The following is a 22,245-nucleotide window of genomic DNA, read 5'->3' as shown; positions in this document are numbered from 1 at the left end:
ACCAAATCAACACAGACTGCCATTGTAATTTCAGAACAAAACCTAGTTCCAGCTTCAGCCACTAGATGGCACCAACATGCTGGCAGTCTGCTGCAACTGACGAGCAAGCTTATATCAAGTCAAATAATTAGAAGCTGCATCTGATCTGAAACTGTTATGTATACAACCCAAAGGTGGAGCCAAACGATGGAATGACCCCTGCTGTCAAATATTGTGCCTTCCCCGCTGCAAATACACCCTTTCGCTCCTTCCTTGCTTTCTGGATAATGCCCTTGTGTTAGCTGTGCAATTTCTTGACCAATTTTATTTTCGGAAGTATTTCACTGTTACTAGTTTACTGGGAATTCAGCTTTTGAAAGTTTTCTTTGCTTTAATTTATCATCCATTAACCCTACCTAAGCTCCTCTGAAGTTTGTAATTTACATTTGCAGTGTCTTAAATCATCTGCTTCCAGATTTCAGATGATTGTTTAACAGTGCAATTGGCTAGTCTTGGCTGGCACATTAAACAATTTTCAAATTCATGAATTTGACACCACAGGAAAGAACATTTGAGTTTACAGTGACTCAAAAATTGCGATTTTTGCTGAGACTAACATATGTATCGGTCAGGAGCTATGTGTACTGACAACAGGTTTATATGGGAGATGAATCATTTATACAACTGCTGTCAGATTACAACTGCTGTCTGCTGCGGTGGATATACAACTTACCCAGTTTACAGCAGCTACAGAAGTTACACACAAATCTTCCTCCAAATAAAAGGTGTTGCTATGGGAACCCATATGGGTCCTAGCTATGCCTGGCTTTTTGTGGGATATGTGGAACATTCTTTGTGCCGGTCCTACTCAGATCCTTTTTCTGGTATATTGATGACTGTATTGGTGCCGTTTCCTACTCTCGCCCTGAACTAGAAAATTTCATCAATTTTGCTTTAAATTTCCATCCTTCCCTCACATAGTATGCAGGTACAGCAAGTGATCAGGATGGCCAATGGTACCTTGGCCTTTATTGCAAAGGGGATGGAGCATAAAAGCAGGGAAGTCTTGCTACAGCTATAAAAGGCATTGGTGAGGCCACACCTGGAATACTGCGTGCAGTTTTGGTTTCCATATTTATAAAAGGATATACTTGCTTTGGAGGCAGTTCAGAGAAGGTTCACTCGGTTGATTCCGGGGATGAGGGGGTTGATTTATGAGGAAAGGTTGAGTAGGTTGGGCCTCTACTCATTGGAATTCAGGAAAATGAGAGGTGATCTTATCGAAACGTATAAAATTATGAGGGGGCTTGATATGGTGGATGCAGAGAGGATGTTTCCACTGATGTGGGAGACTAGAACTAGAGGGCATGATCTTAGAATAAGGAACCGCCCATTTAAAACTGAAATGAGGAGGAATTCATTCTCTCAGAGGGTTGTAAATCTGTGGAATTTGCTGCCTCAGAGAGCTGGGGAAATTGAATAAATTTAAGACAGAAATAGACAGTTTCTTGAACGATAAGGGGTTATGGGGACGGGTGGGGAAGTGGAGCTGAGTCCATGATCAGATCAGCCATGATTTTATTGAATGGTGGAGCAGGCTCCAGGGGCCGTATGGCCTACTCCTGTTCCTATTTCTTATGTTCACATGGTCCATCTCCGACTCTTCCCTTCCTCGACTTCTCTGTTTCCATTTCTAGGGCTAGGCTATCGACAAACATCCACCAGAAATCCACCAACTCCCACAGCTACCTGGACTACACTTCCTCTCAATCCGCATCCTGTAAGGACTCTATTCCATTCTCCCAGTTTCTCTGTCTCCGTCGCATCAGTTCCGACGATGTCATTATCCATCGGAAGCAAAGATATGTCTTCCTTTTTCTTCAACTGAGGATTCCCCTCCACTGTGATTGACAGGGTTCCATTTCCCACACTTCTGCTCTGACCCCTTCCCCTCCCTCCCAGAACTACGATAGGATTCCATTTGTCCTCACCTTTCACCCCACCAGCCTCCACATTCAACAGATCACCCTCCGCCATTTGCACCACCTCCAATGCGATCCCACTACCAAACACATTTTCCCCTTCCTCAGCATTCCGAAGGGACTGTTCTCTCCGCGAAACCCTGGTCCACTGCTCTATTACCCCAATTCCCACTCCCCTTTCCATGGCACCTTCTCATGCAAGTACAGGAGATGCAACACCTGCCCTTTTACCTCCACCCATCAGGGCCCCAAACATTCCTTCCAGGTGAAATAGCGAATTACTTAGTACACTGCATGTGCTGCGCATGATCGGTCTCCACTACATTGGGGAGAGCAAAAGCAGTTTGGGCGACCGCTTTGCAGAACATCTCCGTTCAGTCCATAAGCTTGACTCTGAGCTTTCGGTCGTCTGTCATTTGAATTCTCTGAACCACTCGCACTCTGACCTCTCTGTTCTCGGCCTCCTACGCTATTCAATTAAACTCACACAAGCTCAAGGAACAGCGCCTCATCTTTCTATTAGGCACTTTACAGACTTCAGGACTCAACATTGAGTTCAACAACCTCTGCCCCCATTTTTTCGGATGGCAGCTGATGAGTCTGATATTCCCATTTATACCCATATTTTGTTTCTTTGCTTGTCCTATTACCTTCTCCTTTTGCCTTGCACCATCATCCCTGTTGTCAGTTAATCTCTCCTGCCCTTCAGTCTATCACAGACCTTCCCTTTTGTTCTTTCCTCCCCTCCCCCTTTCTCTGCCCCTGCAGTTGCTTAAATCCTGTTACAGCTCTAATCTTTTCCAGTTCTGATGAAAGGTCATCGACTTGAAATGTTAACTCTGTTTCTTGCTCCACAGATGCTGCCTGGCCGGCTGAGTATTCCCAGGGTTTTCAGTTTTTATTTCAGATTTCCAGCATCTGCAGTATTTTACTTTTGTACAGAAGTTCCACACAAGCCATGCACTACTAGGCAACAAATGAGTGTTATCTTTTACTGGGGAGGTGCTCCATATGTACAGAAATTGGGATGAAGATAAAAAGCAATCAAGCCAAGCCTGATGAATTATTAGATTTGTTTACACAATATGGGCAGAATCCTGATCAGCAGTTTCCCTGTCTCGCTAGGCTGACTATTTCAGCAAAGGCGTCAGTTCACACACAGTGATATTGAAAATATTAATATTACAGTAATGGAACTACTCAAACATCATTAACGAGTTTACTCCTGTAACAGTAACCTAGCACTTCTAAATTAAGCATTTAAAACATAATTCTGCATCAAAGCAGGAAAGTAATCACCCAGGTTGTTCTTACCCTATCCTGATCCTATTATTCTAACACTTTCCCCCTTTTTTTCTTTCTGCTTGCCCTTACTGTCCATTTTGGAGGTAGGAACAATATTCATTTGAACTTTTGATGGATGAATTCTAGCTTTAAAGACCAGTCTGCAACCAATGAAAAGGCCACAGAGCTGCAAGGGTTAACTATACAGCTTTCAGATTCTTTCACTTGAACCTATGCTGGAGACAGAGAGTAGGGGTAATGGGCAGGTACTCTAATTGGCAGGCTGTGACTAGTGGTGTCCCGCAGGGATCTGTGTTGGGGCCTCAACTATTCACTGTATTTATTAATGACTTCGATAATGGCATAGAAAGTCATATATCCAAATTTGCCAATGACACAAAATTAGGCGGCATTGTAGGCAGTACAGATGAAAGCATAAAATTACAAAGGGATATTGATAGATTAAGTGAATGGGCAAAACGGTGGCAAATGGATTTCAATGTAAGCAAATATGAATAATCGACTTTGGACCTAAAAAGGATAGAACAGGGTACTTTCTAAATGGTGAAAAGCTAAAAACAGTGGATGTCCAAAGAGATTTAGGGGTTCAGGTACATAGATCATTAAAATGTCATGAACAGGTACAGAAAATAACCCAAAAGGCTAATGGAATGCTGGCCTTTATATTCAGAGGACTAGAAGAAGGGGATAGAAGTTATGCTGCAGAAGTTATCCTTGTTAGACCACACCTGGAGTACTGTGAGCAGTTCTGGGCACCACACCTAGGAAGGGTATATTGGCCTCGGAGGGAGTGCAGCGTAGGGTTACCAGAATGATACCAGGACTTCTTCAACAACTTGTATTTATATAGCGCCTTTAACGTAGTGAACATCCCAAAGCGTTTCACAGGAGTATTTGTAATTAAAAATTTGACACCGAGGCGCGTAAGTAGAAATTAGCGCAAGTGACCAAAAACTTGGTCAAAGAGGTATGTTTTAAGGAACGTCTTGAAAGACGAAAGAGAGGTAGGGAGGCAGAGAGGTTTAGACAAGGCGTTCCAGAGCTTGGGGCCGAGGCAACGAAAGGCATGGCCACCAATGGTTGAGCGATTACAATCAGGAGGGCAGAGTTAGAGGAGCGCAGACATCTTGGGGGGTTGTGGGGCTGGAGGAGATTACAGAGATAGGGAGATGCGAGGCCATGGAGTGATTTGAAAATTAGGATGAGAATTTTGAAATTGAGGTGTTGCTTAACTGGAAGCCAATGTAGGTCAGTGAGCACAGGGGTGATGGGTAAGCGGGACTTGGTGTAAGTTAGGACATGGACAGCCGAGTTTTGGATCATCTCTAGTTTACGTCGGATAGAACGTGGGAGGCCAGCCAGGAGTGCGTTGGAATAGTCAAGTCTAGAGGTAACAAAGGCTTCAGCAGTGGATGAGCTGAGATAAGGGCGGAGACGGGCGATGGTATGGAGGTGCAAATAGGTGGTCTTGCTATGCTTCGGATATGTAGTCGAAAGTTCATTTCAGGGTCAAATATGACATCGAGGTTGCGAACAGTCTGGCTCAGCCTCAGACAGAAGTTGGGGAGAGAGATGGAGTCAGTGTCTAGGGAACGGAGTTTGTGGCGGGGACCAAAAACAATGGCTTTGGTCTTCCCAATATTCAATTGGAGAAAATTTCTGCTCATCCAGAAATGGATGTCGGCCAAGCAGTCTGACAATTTAGAGATCGCGGAGGAGTCGGGAAAAGTGGTAGTGAGGTACAGCTGGGTGTCATCAGAGCACATTGAAGTCATCCAAAATTCAGCAGCCCGTGTACTAACCCGCACCAAGTCAAGATCACCCATCACTTCTATGCATTCTGATCTACATTGGCTCCCAGTTAAACAATGCCTTGATTTCAAAATTTTCATCCTTGTTTACAATTCACTCCATGGCCTTGCCCCTCCCTACCTCTGTAATCTTTTTCAGCCTCACAATCCCACAATATGTCTGCGCTCCTCAAATTCTGGCCCCTTGAACATCCCTCATTATAACTGCTCAACCATCGGTGGACATGTCTTTAGCTGCCTAAACTCTGTAACTCCCTCCCTAAACCTCTATGCCTCTCTACCTCGCTTCCCTCCTTTAAGACGCTTGTTAAAACTGACCTCTTTAAACAAGCTTTTGATCATCTGCCTTAATTTTGTCTGTGGCTCGGTGTCAAATTTATCTGTTTGTCTGTAACACTTGTGAAGCGCCTTGGGACGTTTTACTACGTTAAAGGCGCTATATAAATAAAAGTTATTATTATTACATGTGGAAACTGACGCTGTGTTTCCGGAAGGGGCAACATGTAGATGAGAAATAGGAGGGGGCCAAGGTTAGATTCTTGGGGGACACCAGAGGTAACGATGCGGGGGCGGGAAGAGAAGCTGTTGCAGGTGATTCTGTGGCTACGATTAGATGGATAAGAATGGAACCAGGCAAGTGCAGTCCCACCCAGCTGGACGACAGTGGAGCGGCGTTGGAGAAGGATAGAGTGGTCAACCGTGTCAAAGGCTGCAGACAGTTTGCCTTTGTCAGTCAGAAAGGATGTCATTTGTGACTTTGATGAAAGCCGTTTCGGTACTGTGGCAGGCATGGAAAGCAGATTGCAGGGATTCAAACATGGAGTTGCGGGAAAGATGGGCATGGATTTGGGAGGCGACAACACGTTCAAGGACTTTGGAGAGGAAACGGAGGTTGGAGATGGGGCGGTAGTTTGCAAGGACGGAGGGGTCGAGGGTTGGTTTTTTGAGAGGGGTGATGATGGCAGATTTGAGAGAGAGGGGGACAGTACCGGAGGAGAGAGAACTGTTAACAATGTCAGCTAACATGGGAGCCAGAAAAGGAAGTTGGGTGGTCAGCAGATAGGTGGGAATAGGGTCAAGGGAGCAGGAAGTGGGTCTCATGGACAGGATGAGCTCGGAAAGGTCATGAGGGGAGATCGGAGAGAAACTGGAGAAAGAAGCGAGTTCAGGGCTAGGGCAGAAGCTTCCTTAAAGAAAGTTTGGCTGGTGGGCTAGGGAAAGGAAGGGAAGCGGCAGAGGCGGCCGAATGGATGGTCTCAATCTTAGAGACAAAGAAGTCCATGAGTTCCTCACACTTATTGTCAGCGAGTGGAGACTGAGGAGAGGGGTTTAAAAAGACGGTTAGCAGTGGAGAATAGAAGCCGGGGTTTATCTTTACATTCCAGACTGATTCTGGAATAGTGTGCGATTTTGGCAGTTGAGAGCAGGACCTGATAGTGCTTTATGTGGTCCAGCCAGATCTGGCAGTGAATGGCTGACCCATTTATAACCCAGTTGGCCATATCCATTCAAGTCGACATCCCTTGGACTTAAGGGAGTGAAGATCAGGGCTGTACCAGGGGGAACGGCCAGGGTGAGAGAGCCGGGAAGAGAGTATTTTTCCAGGGGTGGACACAGAAGGAGGTAGGGTTGGCGGGGGTGGGGGGGTTAAGTTACGAGGAGGGAGTTGTATTCCCTAGAATTTAGAAGATTATGGGATGATCTGATTGAAGTTTTCAAGATATTAAGGGGAACGGATAGGGTAGGTAGAGTGAAACTATTTCCACTCGTTGGGGATTCTAGGACTAGGGAGCATGGTGTAAAAATGAGCGCCAGACCTTTCGGGAGTGAAATTAGGAAGCACTTCTCAACACAAAGGGTGGTAGAAGTTTGGAACTCTCTTCTGCAAATGGCAATTGATGCTAGCTCAGTTGTTAATTTTTGAGATTGTTAACAATTGAGATTGATAAATTTTTGTTAACCAAAGGTATTAAGGGACATGGGCCAAAGGTGGGTATTTATGGAGTTAGGCCACAGATCAGCCATGATCTCATTGAACAAGTTCAAGGGGCTGAAGAGCCTATTCCTGTGCCTATGTTCCTAGGAACAGGAACCCGGTCTGTCTGATTTCCAAAAACTGCCTGCTGTACACCAGATAGGGACTGACCAAAGCAAGCCTGGGTCAGCGGAGGCCCAGTGGAGCGCTCCTGCTCCTCCTGACCTACAAGGAAATTTGAAGTACATTTTAAAACCTACCATATTCGTCCTTGATGCAGCACCCTACATATTTGGCCTGGCAGGGAAGCCACCACTTCTGTCCCACTCGTGCTTAATGTGAAAATAACAGTCAGGCCTTGATGACGTTATCAGAACCCCATCGGTATATTTAAAGAAGGACCCCATCAGCTTGGGGCATGCATCTTTGCTGCCTGAGATTTTAAATTGCAGTTAGCCAGATCAGGACAAGAACGGAGTGGGAAAGTCACCCCGCTCTATTTTAAATACCTTCCCACCCAGTTTCCTCGAGGTGGGATGGGGGAGGGGGGAGGGTGGATTTTAACTATTAGGAAAAGGAAACATCATCCCAATTCCTGTACATGCAGAGCACATCCTGAAGGCAAATTACTTAAGTTACTCTCACACCTCCCAATGCCTAGTTACAGCTTGTTACTGGCAAGTGTATGGAAAATCAGTACTTGCCCACCCTCTTGGTCAGGAAATGGGGAAAGGAGTGGGGAGGAGCCTAAAGAAAGAGAAAAATATACTCCTAGATTTTGTAACTGAAGAGATTTCTTCTCGAATTATCCCACTGACACAAACTGTTCCTAATCTGTGTTGAGGCCTGGAGCTGGGGGTGGGTGGGAGGCCCTCATGGTGGTGATCGAAGGCCTCCTGGGGAGGTCTCTGATCGCGGGGGGGGGGGGGGGGGGGCGGGTATGGTCGGGTCCCTGCATCCAGGAGGTAGGTATAAAGCCACTTACCTCCGGGATGCAACATTTCCCACCATGGTTTAAATGCCGGATTTCACGACTTGGGTGAAACCCATCCCCAGGCAAATTTAAAATGGAGCAGGAAAATAGAGGCTGCCAGCCTCATTACAATACTTAAATTGAGGTAATGCCCACTGGGAGTGGGTTGGCTGCCTGCCCAATGTCCCGCCTGTAACGTATGCACCTGTGAGCATGCTCACAGGCTTGTGGAGCTGTTGCCCCCCTGTCCGGACGGTATTCCTCATCGGCGCCATGCCCTGAAACCTCCCTCGGGAGCCAGCGCCTCACAACTTGAGCCTCCTCCGGGAAATCCCCTCCGTGCCTTTCAGTTCTGCGCGGAGGGGATTCCTGTACGGGCTACTCTTGCACACACTCCACTTTGCCATTCTCATCTGCCATCCAGACACGCCATGGCGCACCAGTTTGCCGTCCGGAGCAGGCGGGGGTGCTCAATGGAGTGTTCGCTACGCGGCAGTCCTCCCTTTATTTATTGGGGACTTGGCCTGGAGGGTGTTGCACGGAGCAGTCCCGTGCAATATGTTTTTAAGTTGGTTCATGGACTCCCAGACCATCTGCAATTTCTGCGGTCTGGAGGAGTCCGTGTTCCATGTTTATGTTGTTTTTGTGAGGTTGCAGCCCCTATTCCATTATTTAAAGGGGCTGCTCCTCAAATTCTGGTTGCACTTCAGTCCCACGCTCCTGATCTTTGGGCACCCTGTGCGGAGGGGAACGGGCAGGTCAGAAGACCTCCTTGTAGGACTGCTCCTGGGCATGGCCAAGGGGCCATCAGCCAATCCAGACAGCGGGTGGTCGAGGGGGTTGTTCAGCCCGACTGCCTGCCTCTCTTCCGCGGTTACATCCGAGCCAGGGTGTCCCTGGAAACGGAGCACGCGGTGTCCACCGGTACGTTCGTGGCCTTCCGCGAGAGGTGGGCGCCGGAGGGACTGGAGCGCATCATCACCCCCGGCAACCAAATTTTAATTTGAAGTTTACCGGCAAAAGTTTAATTTGTTTAATGTGTCAGTTTTAGTGCCCCTCCCTTTAATCAAGGAGCACTTGTATTAATGTTTGCAACAAAATAGTTGTGGAGCTGTTGCACTGTGAGTGGCTTAGCTAGTCATGTAATGTTCACAAGACTCAATAAAACCCCAGTTAATTGAGTCCAGGCACTCCACGATGAGGCGTGCAGTTGTGACCTTTTGTTGTTGTTAAACCTTTGCTAATAAACCAGCTTGTTCTTTACATCAAATGTGTAGCTGTGAATTCTTAAGCAAAGAACCAAATACACTACACCGCCCCGTCCCGCCTCTGGGAAAATCTGAAGTGGGCGAGTTGGAGGCAGGATCAGGTTGGGAATCCCACTTTTTATAATTTAACTGCCTCCACGATCCAAACCCACCCGTTTCTTAGGGGAAATTCCTGCCTCTGTATCAACTGCAATACCATGGTACTGCACTGCCTTCCTCTGACAATCTGCCAGAGATTGGGAACTCACTATAAGTGTGTAGACCCTCTGCAAGGCACAACACATGATTCAGAAATTGTACTGTGCCAAAAAAGCACATGATGGAGAGCATAACCTTTGACCTTCAGAGTAGCTCAATATTGCTGTGTTTTATTTGTATTCTTTCATATAACTGCTATAGAAACATAGAAACATAGAAAATAGGTGCAGGAGTAGGCCATTCGGCCCTTCGGGCCGGCACTGCCATTCAATGTTCAATGAGCTCTTGGCTGAACATACAACTTCAGTACCCATTCCTGCTTTCTCACCATACTCCTTGATCCCCCTGGTAGTAAGGACTACATCTAACTCCTTTTTGAATATATTTAGTAAATTGGCCTCAACAACTTTCTGTGGTAGAGAATTCCACAGGTTCACCACTCTCTGGGTAAAGAAGTTTCTCCTCAGCTCGGTCCTAAATGGCTTACCCCTTATCCTTAGACTGTGACCCCTGGTTCTGGACTTCCCCAACATTGGGAACATTCTTCCTGTATCTAACCCGTCTAAACCCGTCAGAATTTTAAACGTTTCTATGAGATCCCCTCTCATTCTTCTGAACTCCAGTGAATACAAGCCCAGTTGATCCAGTCTTTCTTGATATGTCAGTCCCGCCATCCCGGGAATCAGTCTGGTGAACCTTCGCTGCACTTCCTCAATAGCAAGAATGTCCTTCCTTAAGTTAGGAGACCAAAACTGTACACAATACTCCAGGTGTGGCCTCACCAAGGCCCTGTGCAACTGTAGTAACACCTCCCTGCCCCTGTACTCAAATCCCCTCGCTATGAAGGGCAATATGCCATTTGCTTTCTTAACCGCCTGCTGTACCTGCATGCCAACCTTCAATCACTGATGTACCATGACACCCAGGTCTCGTTGCACCTCCCCTCTTCCTAATCTGTCACCATTCAGATAACAGTCCGTCTCTCTGTTTTTACCACCAAAGTGGATAACCTCACATTTATCCACATTATACTTCATCTGCCATGCATTTGCCCACTCACCTAACCTATCCAAGTCAATCTGCAGCCTCATAGCATCCTCCTCGCAGCTCACACTGCCACACAGCTTAGTGTCATCCGCAAATTTGGAGATACTACATTTAATCCCCTCGTCTAAATCATTAATGTACAATGTAAACAGCTGGGGCCCCACTAGTCACTGCCTGCCATTCTGAAAAGTACCCATTTACTTCTACTCTTTGCTTCCTGTCTGCCAACCAGTTCTCAATCCACGTCAGCACACTACCCCCAATCCCATGTGCTTTAACTTTGCACATTAATCTCTTGTGTGGGACCTTGTCGAAAACCTTTTGAAAGTCCAAATACACCACATCAACTGGTTCTCCCTTGTCCACTCTACTGGAAACATCCTCAAAAAATTCCAGAAGATTTGTCAAGCATGATTTCCCTTTCACAAATCCATGCTGACTTGGACCTATCATGTCACCTCTTTCCAAATGCGCTGCTATGACATCCTTAATAATTGATTCCATCATTTTACCCACTACCGATGTCAGGCTGACCGGTCTATAATTCCCTGTTTTCTCTCTCCCTCCTTTTTTAAAAAGTGGGGTTACATTGGCTGCCCTCCACTCCATAGGAACTGATCCAGAGTCTATGGAATGTTGGAAAATGACTGTCAATGCATCTGCTATTTCCAAGGCCACCTCCTTAAGTACTCTGGGATGCAGACCATCAGGCCCTGGGGATTTATCGGCCTTCAATCCCATCAATTTCCCCAACACAATTTCCGGACTAATAAGGATTTCCCTCAGTTCCTCCTTCTTACTAGACCCTCTGACCCCTTTTATATCCGGAAGGTTGTTTGCGTCCTCCTTAGTGAATACTGAACCAATAATAACACAAATATAACTATTACCATGACAACATTGGCCAAGTGTGCGGAACAGAGTGCGTAGACGCCACCAGAGGCTCCAACCAAAGGTGCCCTCATGTCAGTGATAGAAACGGTCAAGGAGCCTGCAACACAAAAACAGAATGGTACATAAGTAATTAGATCCATGGAATTCCCCTGTGTAAATCCAATCGGCCAGGACAGCATTTCTAATATACTGGGAAACCGATTCTTTGAGCAGAAAGCATCCATGTTCCACCTACAAATTCAGTTTGTGAACATTTAGAGTCAGGACCCAGCTGCAGCATCCTCAGCACTTACAAATTTAAGCCGGCGACATTTCCTACTTTCAAAGTTCCCTTTGACTTCTGACTCACTTGTTTTATTTCTTATGCTGCACGCATTTGTGTACAAAATTCATCTCTGCGTCACTGTCCCCACATGTCCTACTGGTATTTTTCTCTCACTTTTTAACTAAGTGGATTTTCCCTTTCCACCCCTTAATTAGTTTAAATCTTTCCCTACTGCCCTATTTACCCTTTCTGCAAGGATACGGGTGCCTCTCCGGTTTAGGTGAAGGCCATCTCGTCTGTACATCCTTCCCTGATGCTTCGTCTGGTTTCCTGCTGGCTAGTGTTGGGTTTGTGCCTGGTTATCCAAGGGTTACTGTTGGATTTGTGTTTGGTTCGCTGGTGACTAGTGTTGGGTCTATATCTTATTTCCTGGTGATGAGTATTGTCTTGGCTATTTTTGCATGTTTGCAGTTCCTCTCATTCTAATTTTGAGAATGCATCTTGAGGCTACTATAGGGTCAGAGATTAGTACCCTTGTGGCTAATGTTCTCTAATTTCTTGCCTGTAGCCAGTTCCTTACTGGGTACTGTTCACTTAGTGAGGTAGATCTATGTGATAGCGAGTCAGCAACCCGTTTTACAGCTGTCCCAATTTTTATTTCCATTGACTAATCGCACAAAGTCAAGATGTACCCATGTGACTCCAAACTCCCCAAGCTGTGGTTGTTTATCCTTCTTAATCCAATATTTATGGGTCTTTGTATCATTATCAACTCCTGCAATTGTGTTTTCTGAAAGCATGAGGACACCCTTTGAGCAGTAGACCTCTAGTGGGCGTGAATCAATACAAAAGCAAGGCATCATGACGGAACTCAACTGGATGTTTCAGATGTATTGGAAAATTCATTGTGTATCCTTATTTTTCTTCCTTTTTGGCTTTATTACTTCCCACTAAGATGATCCCCAGTTAATGTTCACTAACTGTGCACATTACAAGCCTTCATTATTTAACCCTCTATTTACCCAATGTTTGTTGTGAGTGCTTAGGCAAGGAGATCCCTTTGCAAAATATTTACTTAGTAACAGTGATGCTAATATTATTGCTGTGTTTAGAATCTGATTACAGCTGGTTACTGTTTTTAATTTCAGATGTTAATCAGCTGGGTTAGAGGTACAGTGTACCTCAGGGCAGTTTCATGATGTAAAACATTTCAAAACTAGCAAAACCTCTAAATATGTCCAGCAGTCCCAATCAGTAAGATTGCAGGTGCATCGTCTGCTGGTTTCATTAAAACGTCTCACAAGTGCGGCCCAGCAACCATGTGTGCAGGAGGTGTCTCCAGCTACAACTACTCGAGCTCTACGTTTCAGGGCTTGAACAGCGGCTGGAATCACTACGGTGCATCCGCGAGGCTGAGAGCTACCTGGATAGCACGTCTCAGGAGGTGGTCACCCCGCAGTTTAAAAGCATGCAGGCAGAGGGGCAGTGGGTGAACACCAGACAGAGGAAGAATGCTAGGCAAGTAGTACAGGAGTCCCCCCACTGAGTCCATCTCGCTTTCCAACCGATATTCTCTTTTGAGTATCGGTGAAGGCGATGGTGCCTCTGTGGAGTGCAGCCAGAGCCAAGTCCAAGGCACCATGGGTGGTTCAACTGCACAGCGGGGAGGGACAAAGAATAAAAAAGCAGTAGTGGTAGGGGATTCAACAGTTAGGGGAATAGAGAGGCGTTTCTGCAGCCATAGACGTGACTCCAGGATGGTATGGTGCCTCCCTGGTGCCAGGGTCAAGCATGTCACAGAGCAGACGCAGGACATTCTGGGAGGAGAGGGTAAACAGCTAGAGGTTATGGTCCATATCAGGACCAATGACATAGGTAGAAAGAGGGATGAGGTCTTGCAGGCAGAATTTAGGGAGCTAGGAGGAAAATTAAAAGGTAGGACCTCAAAAGTAGTAATCTCGGGAAACGAATTTAAGGAGCTAGGAGCTAAATTAAAAAGTAGGACCTCAAAAGTAGTAATCTCGGGATTGCTACCAGTGCCACGTGATAGTCAGAGTAGGAATCGCAGGATAGCGCAGATGAATACGTGGCTTGAGCAGTGGTGCAGCAGGGAGGGATTCAAATTCCTGGGGCATTGGAACCGGTTCTGGGGGAGGTGGGACCAGTACAAACCGGACGGTCTGCAAATGGGCAGGACCGGAACCAATGTCCTAGGGGGAGTGTTTGCTAGTGCTGTTGGGGAGGATTTAAACGAATATGGCAGGGGGATGGGAACCAATGCAGGGAGACAGAGGGAAACAAAAAGGAGGCAAAAGCAAAAGACAGAAAGGAGATGAGGAAAAGTGGAGGGCAGAGAAAACCAAGGCAAAGAACAAAAAGGGCCACTGTACAACAAAATTCTAAAAGGACAAAGGGTGTTAAAAAAACAAGCCTGAAGGCTTTGTGTCTTAATGCAAGGAGTATCCGCAATAAGGTGGATGAATTAACTGTGCAAATAGATGTTAACAAATATGATGTGATTGGGATTACGGAGACGTGGCTCCAGGATGATCAGGGCTGGGAACTCAACATCCAGGGGTATTCAACATTCAGGAAAGATAGAATAAAAGGAAAAGGAGGTGGGGTAGCATTGCTGGTTAAGGAGCAAATTAAGGCAATAGTTCGGAAGGACATTAGCTTGGATGATGTGGAATCTATATGGGTAGAGCTGCAGAATACCAAAGGGCAAAAAACGTTAGTGGGAGTTGTGTACAGACCTCCAAACAGTAGTAGTGATGTTGGGGAGGGCATCAAACATGAAATTAGGGGTGCGTGCAATAAAGGTGCAGCAGTTATAATGGGTGACTTTAATATGCACATAGATTGAGCTAGCCAAACTGGAAGCAATACGGTGGAGGAGGATTTCCTGGAGTGCATAAGGGATGGTTTTTTAGACCAATATGTCGAGGAACCAACTAGGGGGGAGGCCATCTTAGACTGGGTGTTGTGTAATGAGAGAGGATTAATTAGCAATCTCGTTGTGCGAGGCCCCTTGGGGAAGATTGACCATAATATGGTGGAATTCTGCATTAGGATGGAGAATGAAACAGTTAATTCAGAGACCATGGTCCAGAACTTAAAGAAGGGTAACTTTGAAGGTATGAGGCGTGAATTGGCTAGGATAGATTGGCGAATGATACTGAAGGGGTTGACTGTGGGTGGGCAATGGCAGACATTTAGAGACCGCATGGATGAACTACAACAATTGTACATTCCTGTCTGGCGTAAAAATAAAAAATGGAAGGTGGCTCAACCGTGGCTATCAAGGGAAATCAGGGATAGCATTAAAGCCAAGGAAGTGGCATACAAATTGGCCAGAAATAGCAGCGAACCCGGGGACTGGGAGAAATTTAGAACTCAGCAGAGGAGGACAAAGGGTTTGATTAGAGCAGGGAAAATGGAGTACGAGAAGAAGCTTGCAGGGAACATTAAGACGGATTGCAAAAGTTTCTATAGATATGTAAAGAGAAAAAGGTTAGTAAAGACAAACGTAGGTCCCCTGCAGTCAGAATCAGGGGAAGTCATAACGGGGAACAAAGAAATGGCGGACCAATTGAACAAGTACTTTGGTTCGGTATTCACTGAGGAGGACACAAACAACCTTCCGGATATAAAAGGGGTCGGAGGGTCTAGTAAGGAGGAGGAACTGAGGGAAATCCTTATTAGTCGGGAAATTGTGTTGGGGAAATTGATGGGATTGAAGGCCGATAAATCCCCAGGGCCTGATGGACTGCATCCCAGAGTACTTAAGGAGGTGGCCTTGGAAATAGTGGATGCACTGACAATCATTTTCCAACATTCCATTGACTCTAGATCAGTTCCTATGGAGTGGAGGGTAGACAATGTAACCCCACTTTTTAAAAAAGGAGGGAGAGAGAAAACAGGGAATTATAGACCGGTCAGCCTGACATCGGTAGTGGGTAAAATGATGGAATCAGTTATTAAGGATGTCATAGCAGTGCATTTGGAAAGAGGTAATATGATAGGTCCAAGTCAGCATGGATTTGTGAAAGGGAAATCATGCTTGACAAATCTTCTTGAATTTTTTGAGGATGTTTCCAGTAGAGTGGACAAGGGAGAACCAGTTGATGTGGTATATTTGGACTTTCAGAAGGCTTTTTGACAAGGTCCCACACAAGAGATTAATGTGCAAAGTTAAAGCACATGGGATTGGGGGTAGTGTGCTGACATGGATTGAGAACTGGTTGTCAGACAGGAAGCAAAGAGTAGGAGTAAATGGGGACTTTTCAGAATGGCAGGCAGTGACTAGTGGGGTACCGCAAGGTTCTGTGCTGGGGCCCCAGCTGTTTACACTGTACATTAATGATTTAGACGAGGGGATTAAATGTAGTATCTCCAAATTTGCGGATGACACTAAGTTGGGTGGCAGTGTGAGCTGCGAGGAGGATGCTATAAGGCTGCAGAGCGACTTGGATAGGTTAGGTGAGTGGGCAAATGCATGGCAGATGAAGTATAATGTGGATAAATGTGAGGTTATCCACTTTGGTGGTAAAAACAGAGAGACAGACTATTATCTGAATGGTGACAGATTAGGAAAAGGGGAGGTGCAAAGAGACCTGGGTGTCATGGTACATCAGTCATTGAAGGTTGGCATGCAGGTACAGCAGGCGGTTAAGAAAGCAAATGGCATGTTGGCCTTCATAGCGAGGGGATTTGAGTACAGGGGCAGGGAGGTGTTGCTACAATTGTACAGGGCCTTGGTGAGGCCACACCTGGAGTATTGTGTACAGTTTTGGTCTCCTAACCTGAGGAAGGACATTCTTGCTATTGAGGGAGTGCAGCGAAGGTTCACCAGACTGATTCCCGGGATGGCGGCACTGACCTATCAAGAAAGACTGGATCAACTGGGCTTGTATTCACTGGAGTTCAGAAGAATGAGAGGGGACCTCATAGAAACGTTTAAAATTCTGACGGGGTTAGACAGGTTAGATGCAGGAAGAATGTTCCCAATGTTGGGGAAGTCCAGAACCAGGGGACACAGTCTAAGGATAAGGGGGAAGCCATTTAGGACCGAGATGAGGAGGAATTTCTTCACCCAGAGAGTGGTGAACCTGTGGAATTCTCTATCACAGAAAGTTGTTGAGGCCAATTCACTAAATATATTCAAAAAGGAGTTAGATGAAGTCCTTACTACTAGGGGAATCAAGGGGTATGGTGAGAAAGCAGGAATGGGGTACTGAAGTTGCATGTTCAGCCATGAACTCATTGAATGGCGGTGCAGGCTAGAAGGGCCGAATGGCCTACTCCTGCACCTAGTTTCTATGTTTCTATGTTTCTAAGGTAGTAATCTCCGGGTTACTACCGGTGCCACGTGCTAATGAATACAAGAATAGAAGGATAGAGAGGATGAACGCGTGGCTGGAGAGTTGGTGTAGGAAGGAGGGCTTTAAATTCCTGAGGCATTGGGACCGCTTCTGGGGGAGATGGAACCTGTTCAAACCGGACGGGTTGCACCTCAACGGCGCCAGGACCAATATACTCGTGGGGAGTTTTGCTAGTGCTGTTGGGGAGAGTTTAAACTAGCTTGGCAGGGGAATAGGAACCGGAGAACAAATTCAATAGGGAAGGAAATAAAGCTGAAATTGGATAGCAAGAATGTAGAAAGTTAATCTGTAAGACAGAGGAAACAAGGGTTAGTAAGTTGTAATCAAGGAGGTCTTGCTGTGCTAAATGGAATATACTTTAATGCAAGGAGTGTCGCGAATAAGGCAGATGAGCTAAGAGCACAGGTAGACACTTGGGAGTATGACATTATAGCCATTACACAGACATGGCTGAAAGAGGGGCAGGTTTGTCAGCTCAATATTCCTGGTTACAGGATTTTTAGACAAAACAGAGAGGGGGAGGGGGGGGGTAAAAAAGGCTGGTTGATTAAAGAAACTATTACAGCTATGAAGAGGGATGATATGTTAGAGGGATCATCAAATGAGACCATATGGGTCGAATTGAAAAATATAAAAGGGGCGATCACACTGCTGGATGTGTATTATAGACCCCCAAACAGTGGAAGGAAGATAGAAGAGCAAATATGTAGGCAAATTTCTGTGAAGTCCAAAAACCATAGGGCAGTAATAGTAGGGGATTTTAACTATCCTAATATTGATTGGGACAAATATAGAGGGTATAGAGGATGTGAAATTCTTAAAATACATTCAAAATAACTTTTTTAGTCAGTATGTAACAAGCCCAGCACGAGAAGAGGCGGTTTTGGATTTCGTTTTGGGGAATGAAGCTGGGCAGGTGGAAGAGGTATCAGTGGGAGAGCACTTGGGTGCCAGTGACCATAATTCAGTCAGATTCAAGATAGTTATGGACAAGGACAAGCATAGACCAGGAATAAAAGTCCCAAATTGGGGTAAAGCTAACATTGCTAAATTGAGAAGTGATTTGGCCACAGTGGACTGGAAACAGCTACTTGTAGATAAATCAGTATCAGAACAGTGAGAGGAATTCAAGGAGGAGATCCGGAGGGCTCAGGCCAAACATGTGCCCTTAAAGAAAAAGAGTGGGAATAACAATTTGAGAGTCCCCTGGATGTCTAGGGACTTACAGGGGAGAATAAAGAAAAAAAGGGAAGCTTACGTCATATACCGACGGCTAAATACTGTGGAATCTTTGGATGATTATAGAAAGTTCAGAGGTAAAATTAAAAAGGTTATTAGGAATGCTAAGAGAGCTTGAAAAATTCTTGGCAAATAAAATTCAGGAAAACCCAAAGATGTTCTATAAATATATTAAGAGCAAGAGGATAACTAAAGAAAGGGTATGGCCTATTAGAGACCATGAGGGAAATTTCTGTGTGGAAGTGGAAGATGTTGGTATGGTTCTTAATGAATATTTTGCGTCTGTTTTCACAAAGGGGCAATGCAGATACTGCTATCGAGGAAGAGTCTGAAATTCTGGATGAAATAAACAAAGTGAGAGAGGAGGTATTAAAGGGTTTAGCAGCTTTGAAAGTAGATAAGTCCCCAGGCCCGGATGAAATGCATCCCAGGCTGTTGAGCGAAGTAAAAGAGGAAATAGCAGAGGCCTTGACCATCATTTTCCAGTCCTCTTTGGATTTGGGCATGGTGCCGGAGGACTGCTAACATGGTACCCTTGTTTAAGAAGGGAAAAAGAGATAGGCCGAGTAATTACAGGCCTGTCAGCCTAACCTCTGTGGTGGGAAAATTATTGGAACAAATCCTGAAAGACAGGATAAATCTACATTTAGAAAGGCAAGGATTAATTAGGGACAGTTGGCACAGATTTGTTAAGGGAAGATCGTGTTTGACTAACCTGATTGAATTTTTCGAGGAGTTAACCAGGAGGGTCGATGAGGGTAGTGCATACGATGTAGTGTATATGGACTTTAGCAAAGCTTTTGATGAGGTCCCACATGGTAGACTGGCCATGAAGCCCATGGGATCCAGGGTAAAGTGACAAGTTAGATACAAAATTGGCTGAGAGGTAGGAAGCAAAGGGTAATGGTTGATGGATGTTTTTGTGACTGGAAGGATGCTTCCAGTGGGGTTCCGCAGGGCTCAGTACTGGGTCCCTGCTTTTTGTGGTATACATCTGCGCTGTAGATTTCTATGTTTCTATTCACCGACCTTTGCCCCCAACTATCTTGTGAAAAAACAGATATACTTTTGGTGTGTGAGACACCCACAGAGTGAAAAGGAGAATTTTGCTATATTGTTTCTGGCCTACACCAATTAATCCCAAAAAGATGAATAAATTTCTTTGAATGATAATGATGTTGCTTTTAGCATGTCCAGAGGCCATAGTTGTCATGAGATAATATTTGTTTCTAAGTGAGGAGAGATAAAGAAATGTCTCAAGAATAAGCTGCATCAAAAATCCAAGAAAGAAAATTCTCTGTTAACTCGTTCTATACTGGAGGGCTCCAGTTGGTAAAATTTCCACCGCAATTCCTTATCCCAGAAGGATGTCAAATAGTGATGGGGGTGTCACAACAGTATAAAGAGAATTACTCCAGGAAATGGCAACCCAGTTAAATGATTAAGGTCCCAAAGGGGAAATTTACATCTCTCCCAATTTTTATTTCCATTGACTTCAATGTTCATTTTGTACACTAACAAAATACTCTCAATGATACAAGAGTGGAACTGGAATGCCCACTAACCAGTCACATGTTGGTTGGACAGAGGATGAGAAGAGTTTTTCTGTTGAAATTCACAGAAAGCAATCAAACAGGGAATTTCCTTGTAGCTGATCCCGCTCCACCACTCTAACACTGCCGATAGTACAGCAAGCTGCGTTCCCAGCATTTACAGCAGCAGGGCAGCACCAACCATGAGGCAATTCCAGCAGCCTATGGCTGAGGCTGAAGATAGCCAGCAGCTTGAGTGCCAGGGAGGCGAGTATAATGGCACGGGGCTGCGCATTGAGACTACGGGCTAAGGGGGCATGAAGGTGCAAAAAATACTTTTCTCCTGGATTTCCAGCAGGAGCGCCTGGGAGATCAATCAATCCCAGTCAATCCAGGAGGGTTGGCAACCCTGTGATACATCCCATTGGACCGATGACAATCCTGGGGTCCAGAAACAGATTTGCTCCAGGTGAAGGGTAGCGAAGCTGACTGTGATGTTTGGATTGAATTTATGTGGTATCATATAAAAAGGTGCTGAAGGATAACGAGTTTGCTTTTTTAAGCAGCAGATTAATAGCATGTCAACTATTATTGTGTTCAATGCTTATATTTTCTGACTTTTTTTCGATGGTGGTATTACCCATTTATTTTAAACAGGTTAACACCAGCATTAAAATAACACCAATCAGAAAACCTGGAGTGATTTAAAAAAATATATATATATATTTCATTCTTGGGATGTGGGCATCACTGGAAAGGCCGTCATATACTGCACATCCCTCATTGGTCCTCAGAAGGTGGTGGTTGCCATACTTCTTGAGTAGTTTGATAGAATGGAAGGCCATTTCACAGGACAGTTAAAAGTCAACCATGTTGGTGTGGGACTGGAGTCACATATAGACCAGACCAGGTAAGAACAGCATTTTTCTGTTCCTAAGGAATATTAGTGAACTAGTGGTTTTTAAGGTAATTCGACAGTTTCATGGTCACTTTTACTGGCACCAGCTTTTTATTTCCAGATTTATTTTAAACTGAATTCAAATTCACAAAGTGCCATGGTGGGGTATGTATATTCTCTGGAATCCAGGCCTCTGGCTTACTAGTCGAGTAACACGACCATCACAAAACCAGTTACCTCTGTTTGTTCTAAAGATGGAAGAGTTAATTAATCAGTCCCAACTACAGGTCATTAAGGTTCAAATATTTGATTAAATCGTTGAATGAAAAATATTCATGTGTGAGAAACATGCAGTTTTAATTTAATGGGTCTGTCAAGCAACTGCCGTTCATCCTGCTGTCAGGTCAGTCATTAATTGAATAAAAGCAAAAGTTCATTTTCATTTTGTTGTGACTGTTGGCTCAGTTGGATGACTACATGACACAACTCAGAAAATGTCACAAAACCGGTATTTTTAAAATTTTTCTTTCTTCAAAAAGTTAAGCATGTGCAGTTTTATTTGTTGGCAGAGGTCAGCAACAGGCTGAAGTTCAAGGAAGTGGCTTTAACCTTACCCGACTGGCTGTAACCGGGCAGTGGGCTGTTAAAATTGTCAGGTTACTTAGCTGTCCTGGAGATGCCGGGAGCTGCCAGTTCCCAATTTTAACATACTCAACTGAGCAAACACCCAACGATGGCAGGGTTCTTACTTACATATGCATGATGAAGTCACTGGGACCAGGCTGCAATTTTAACTCAGCGATCCCACAAGGAAAGCCTTCCCTGCAACAGACTTGCTCCCACTCTCCCCAATCGCGAGATTCCCACAGGACAGCCCCGACAGCCGTCCACCGACTACCTAGTCTCAACGTGTGCCCCTTGGGCCATGTGATTTTCCACCCCTTCCCGGCCAGAACACGTGGGAATTCCACTAGCAGGATTTAAGTGAGGCTGGGAGTTAAAATACCCTGGGCCTAAGTTCAGGAGCAGCTGGTGAGTTTCTAATTCCCAATGCTACCCACCCGCCTAAAACTGCCTGGAGTCAAAAATCCCAAACCTAGCAGCTGCAGCCACTGTCTGAACATCTCACACTCATTTGGCTAGCAAAGTCACCCCGATCCTATCTGAATTTCCAATGTTAGGGGGATTTCCATGAAGTGGGTAGGCACCTGCACAAGTTGTGGTGCAGCTGTGGAGCCTGCTAGGTGGGGAGGCAGAATATTGGGAGAGGTAGAAGATTGTTGGAGGAGACAAGACACTGGAGAGAATAGCTAGCAGTTACAGGTGAGAGTAAGGCCACTATCCTTAGGGCAGTCCATTGCTTTGTGATTGGCTGCTGTAGGGAAACCAGCCTATCCAAATTTTGGTGGGCCCCACTTCCACCACCTGGCAGTGCTACACACCCACTTCATACAAGCACACCGTATTTTGGAGGCACCAGAGGCTGAACCCAAAT

At 45.3% G+C, this 22,245-nt stretch overlaps 1 protein-coding gene across 16 annotated transcripts in view; it reads right to left on the bottom strand.

The window, feature by feature from the left end:
* The window catches only part of rhbdl1 (rhomboid, veinlet-like 1 (Drosophila)), a 452,859-nt gene that overhangs the window by 5,603 nt on the left and 425,011 nt on the right, over positions 1-22,245 (bottom strand). For all 16 annotated transcript variants that reach the window (XM_070900991.1, XM_070900997.1, XM_070900988.1 and 13 more), the window contains one exon: positions 11,429-11,529. In XM_070900991.1, the coding sequence (XP_070757092.1) occupies positions 11,429-11,529 (101 nt within the window). The remainder of the gene's footprint in view (positions 1-11,428; positions 11,530-22,245) is intronic.

The sequence above is a fragment of the Pristiophorus japonicus genome, chromosome 15, assembly GCF_044704955.1.
Source record: "Pristiophorus japonicus isolate sPriJap1 chromosome 15, sPriJap1.hap1, whole genome shotgun sequence".
Taxonomy (NCBI): domain Eukaryota; kingdom Metazoa; phylum Chordata; class Chondrichthyes; family Pristiophoridae; genus Pristiophorus; species Pristiophorus japonicus.
Note: the sequence above shows the minus strand (reverse complement) of the source record. Positions and strands in the feature narration are given on the sequence as shown.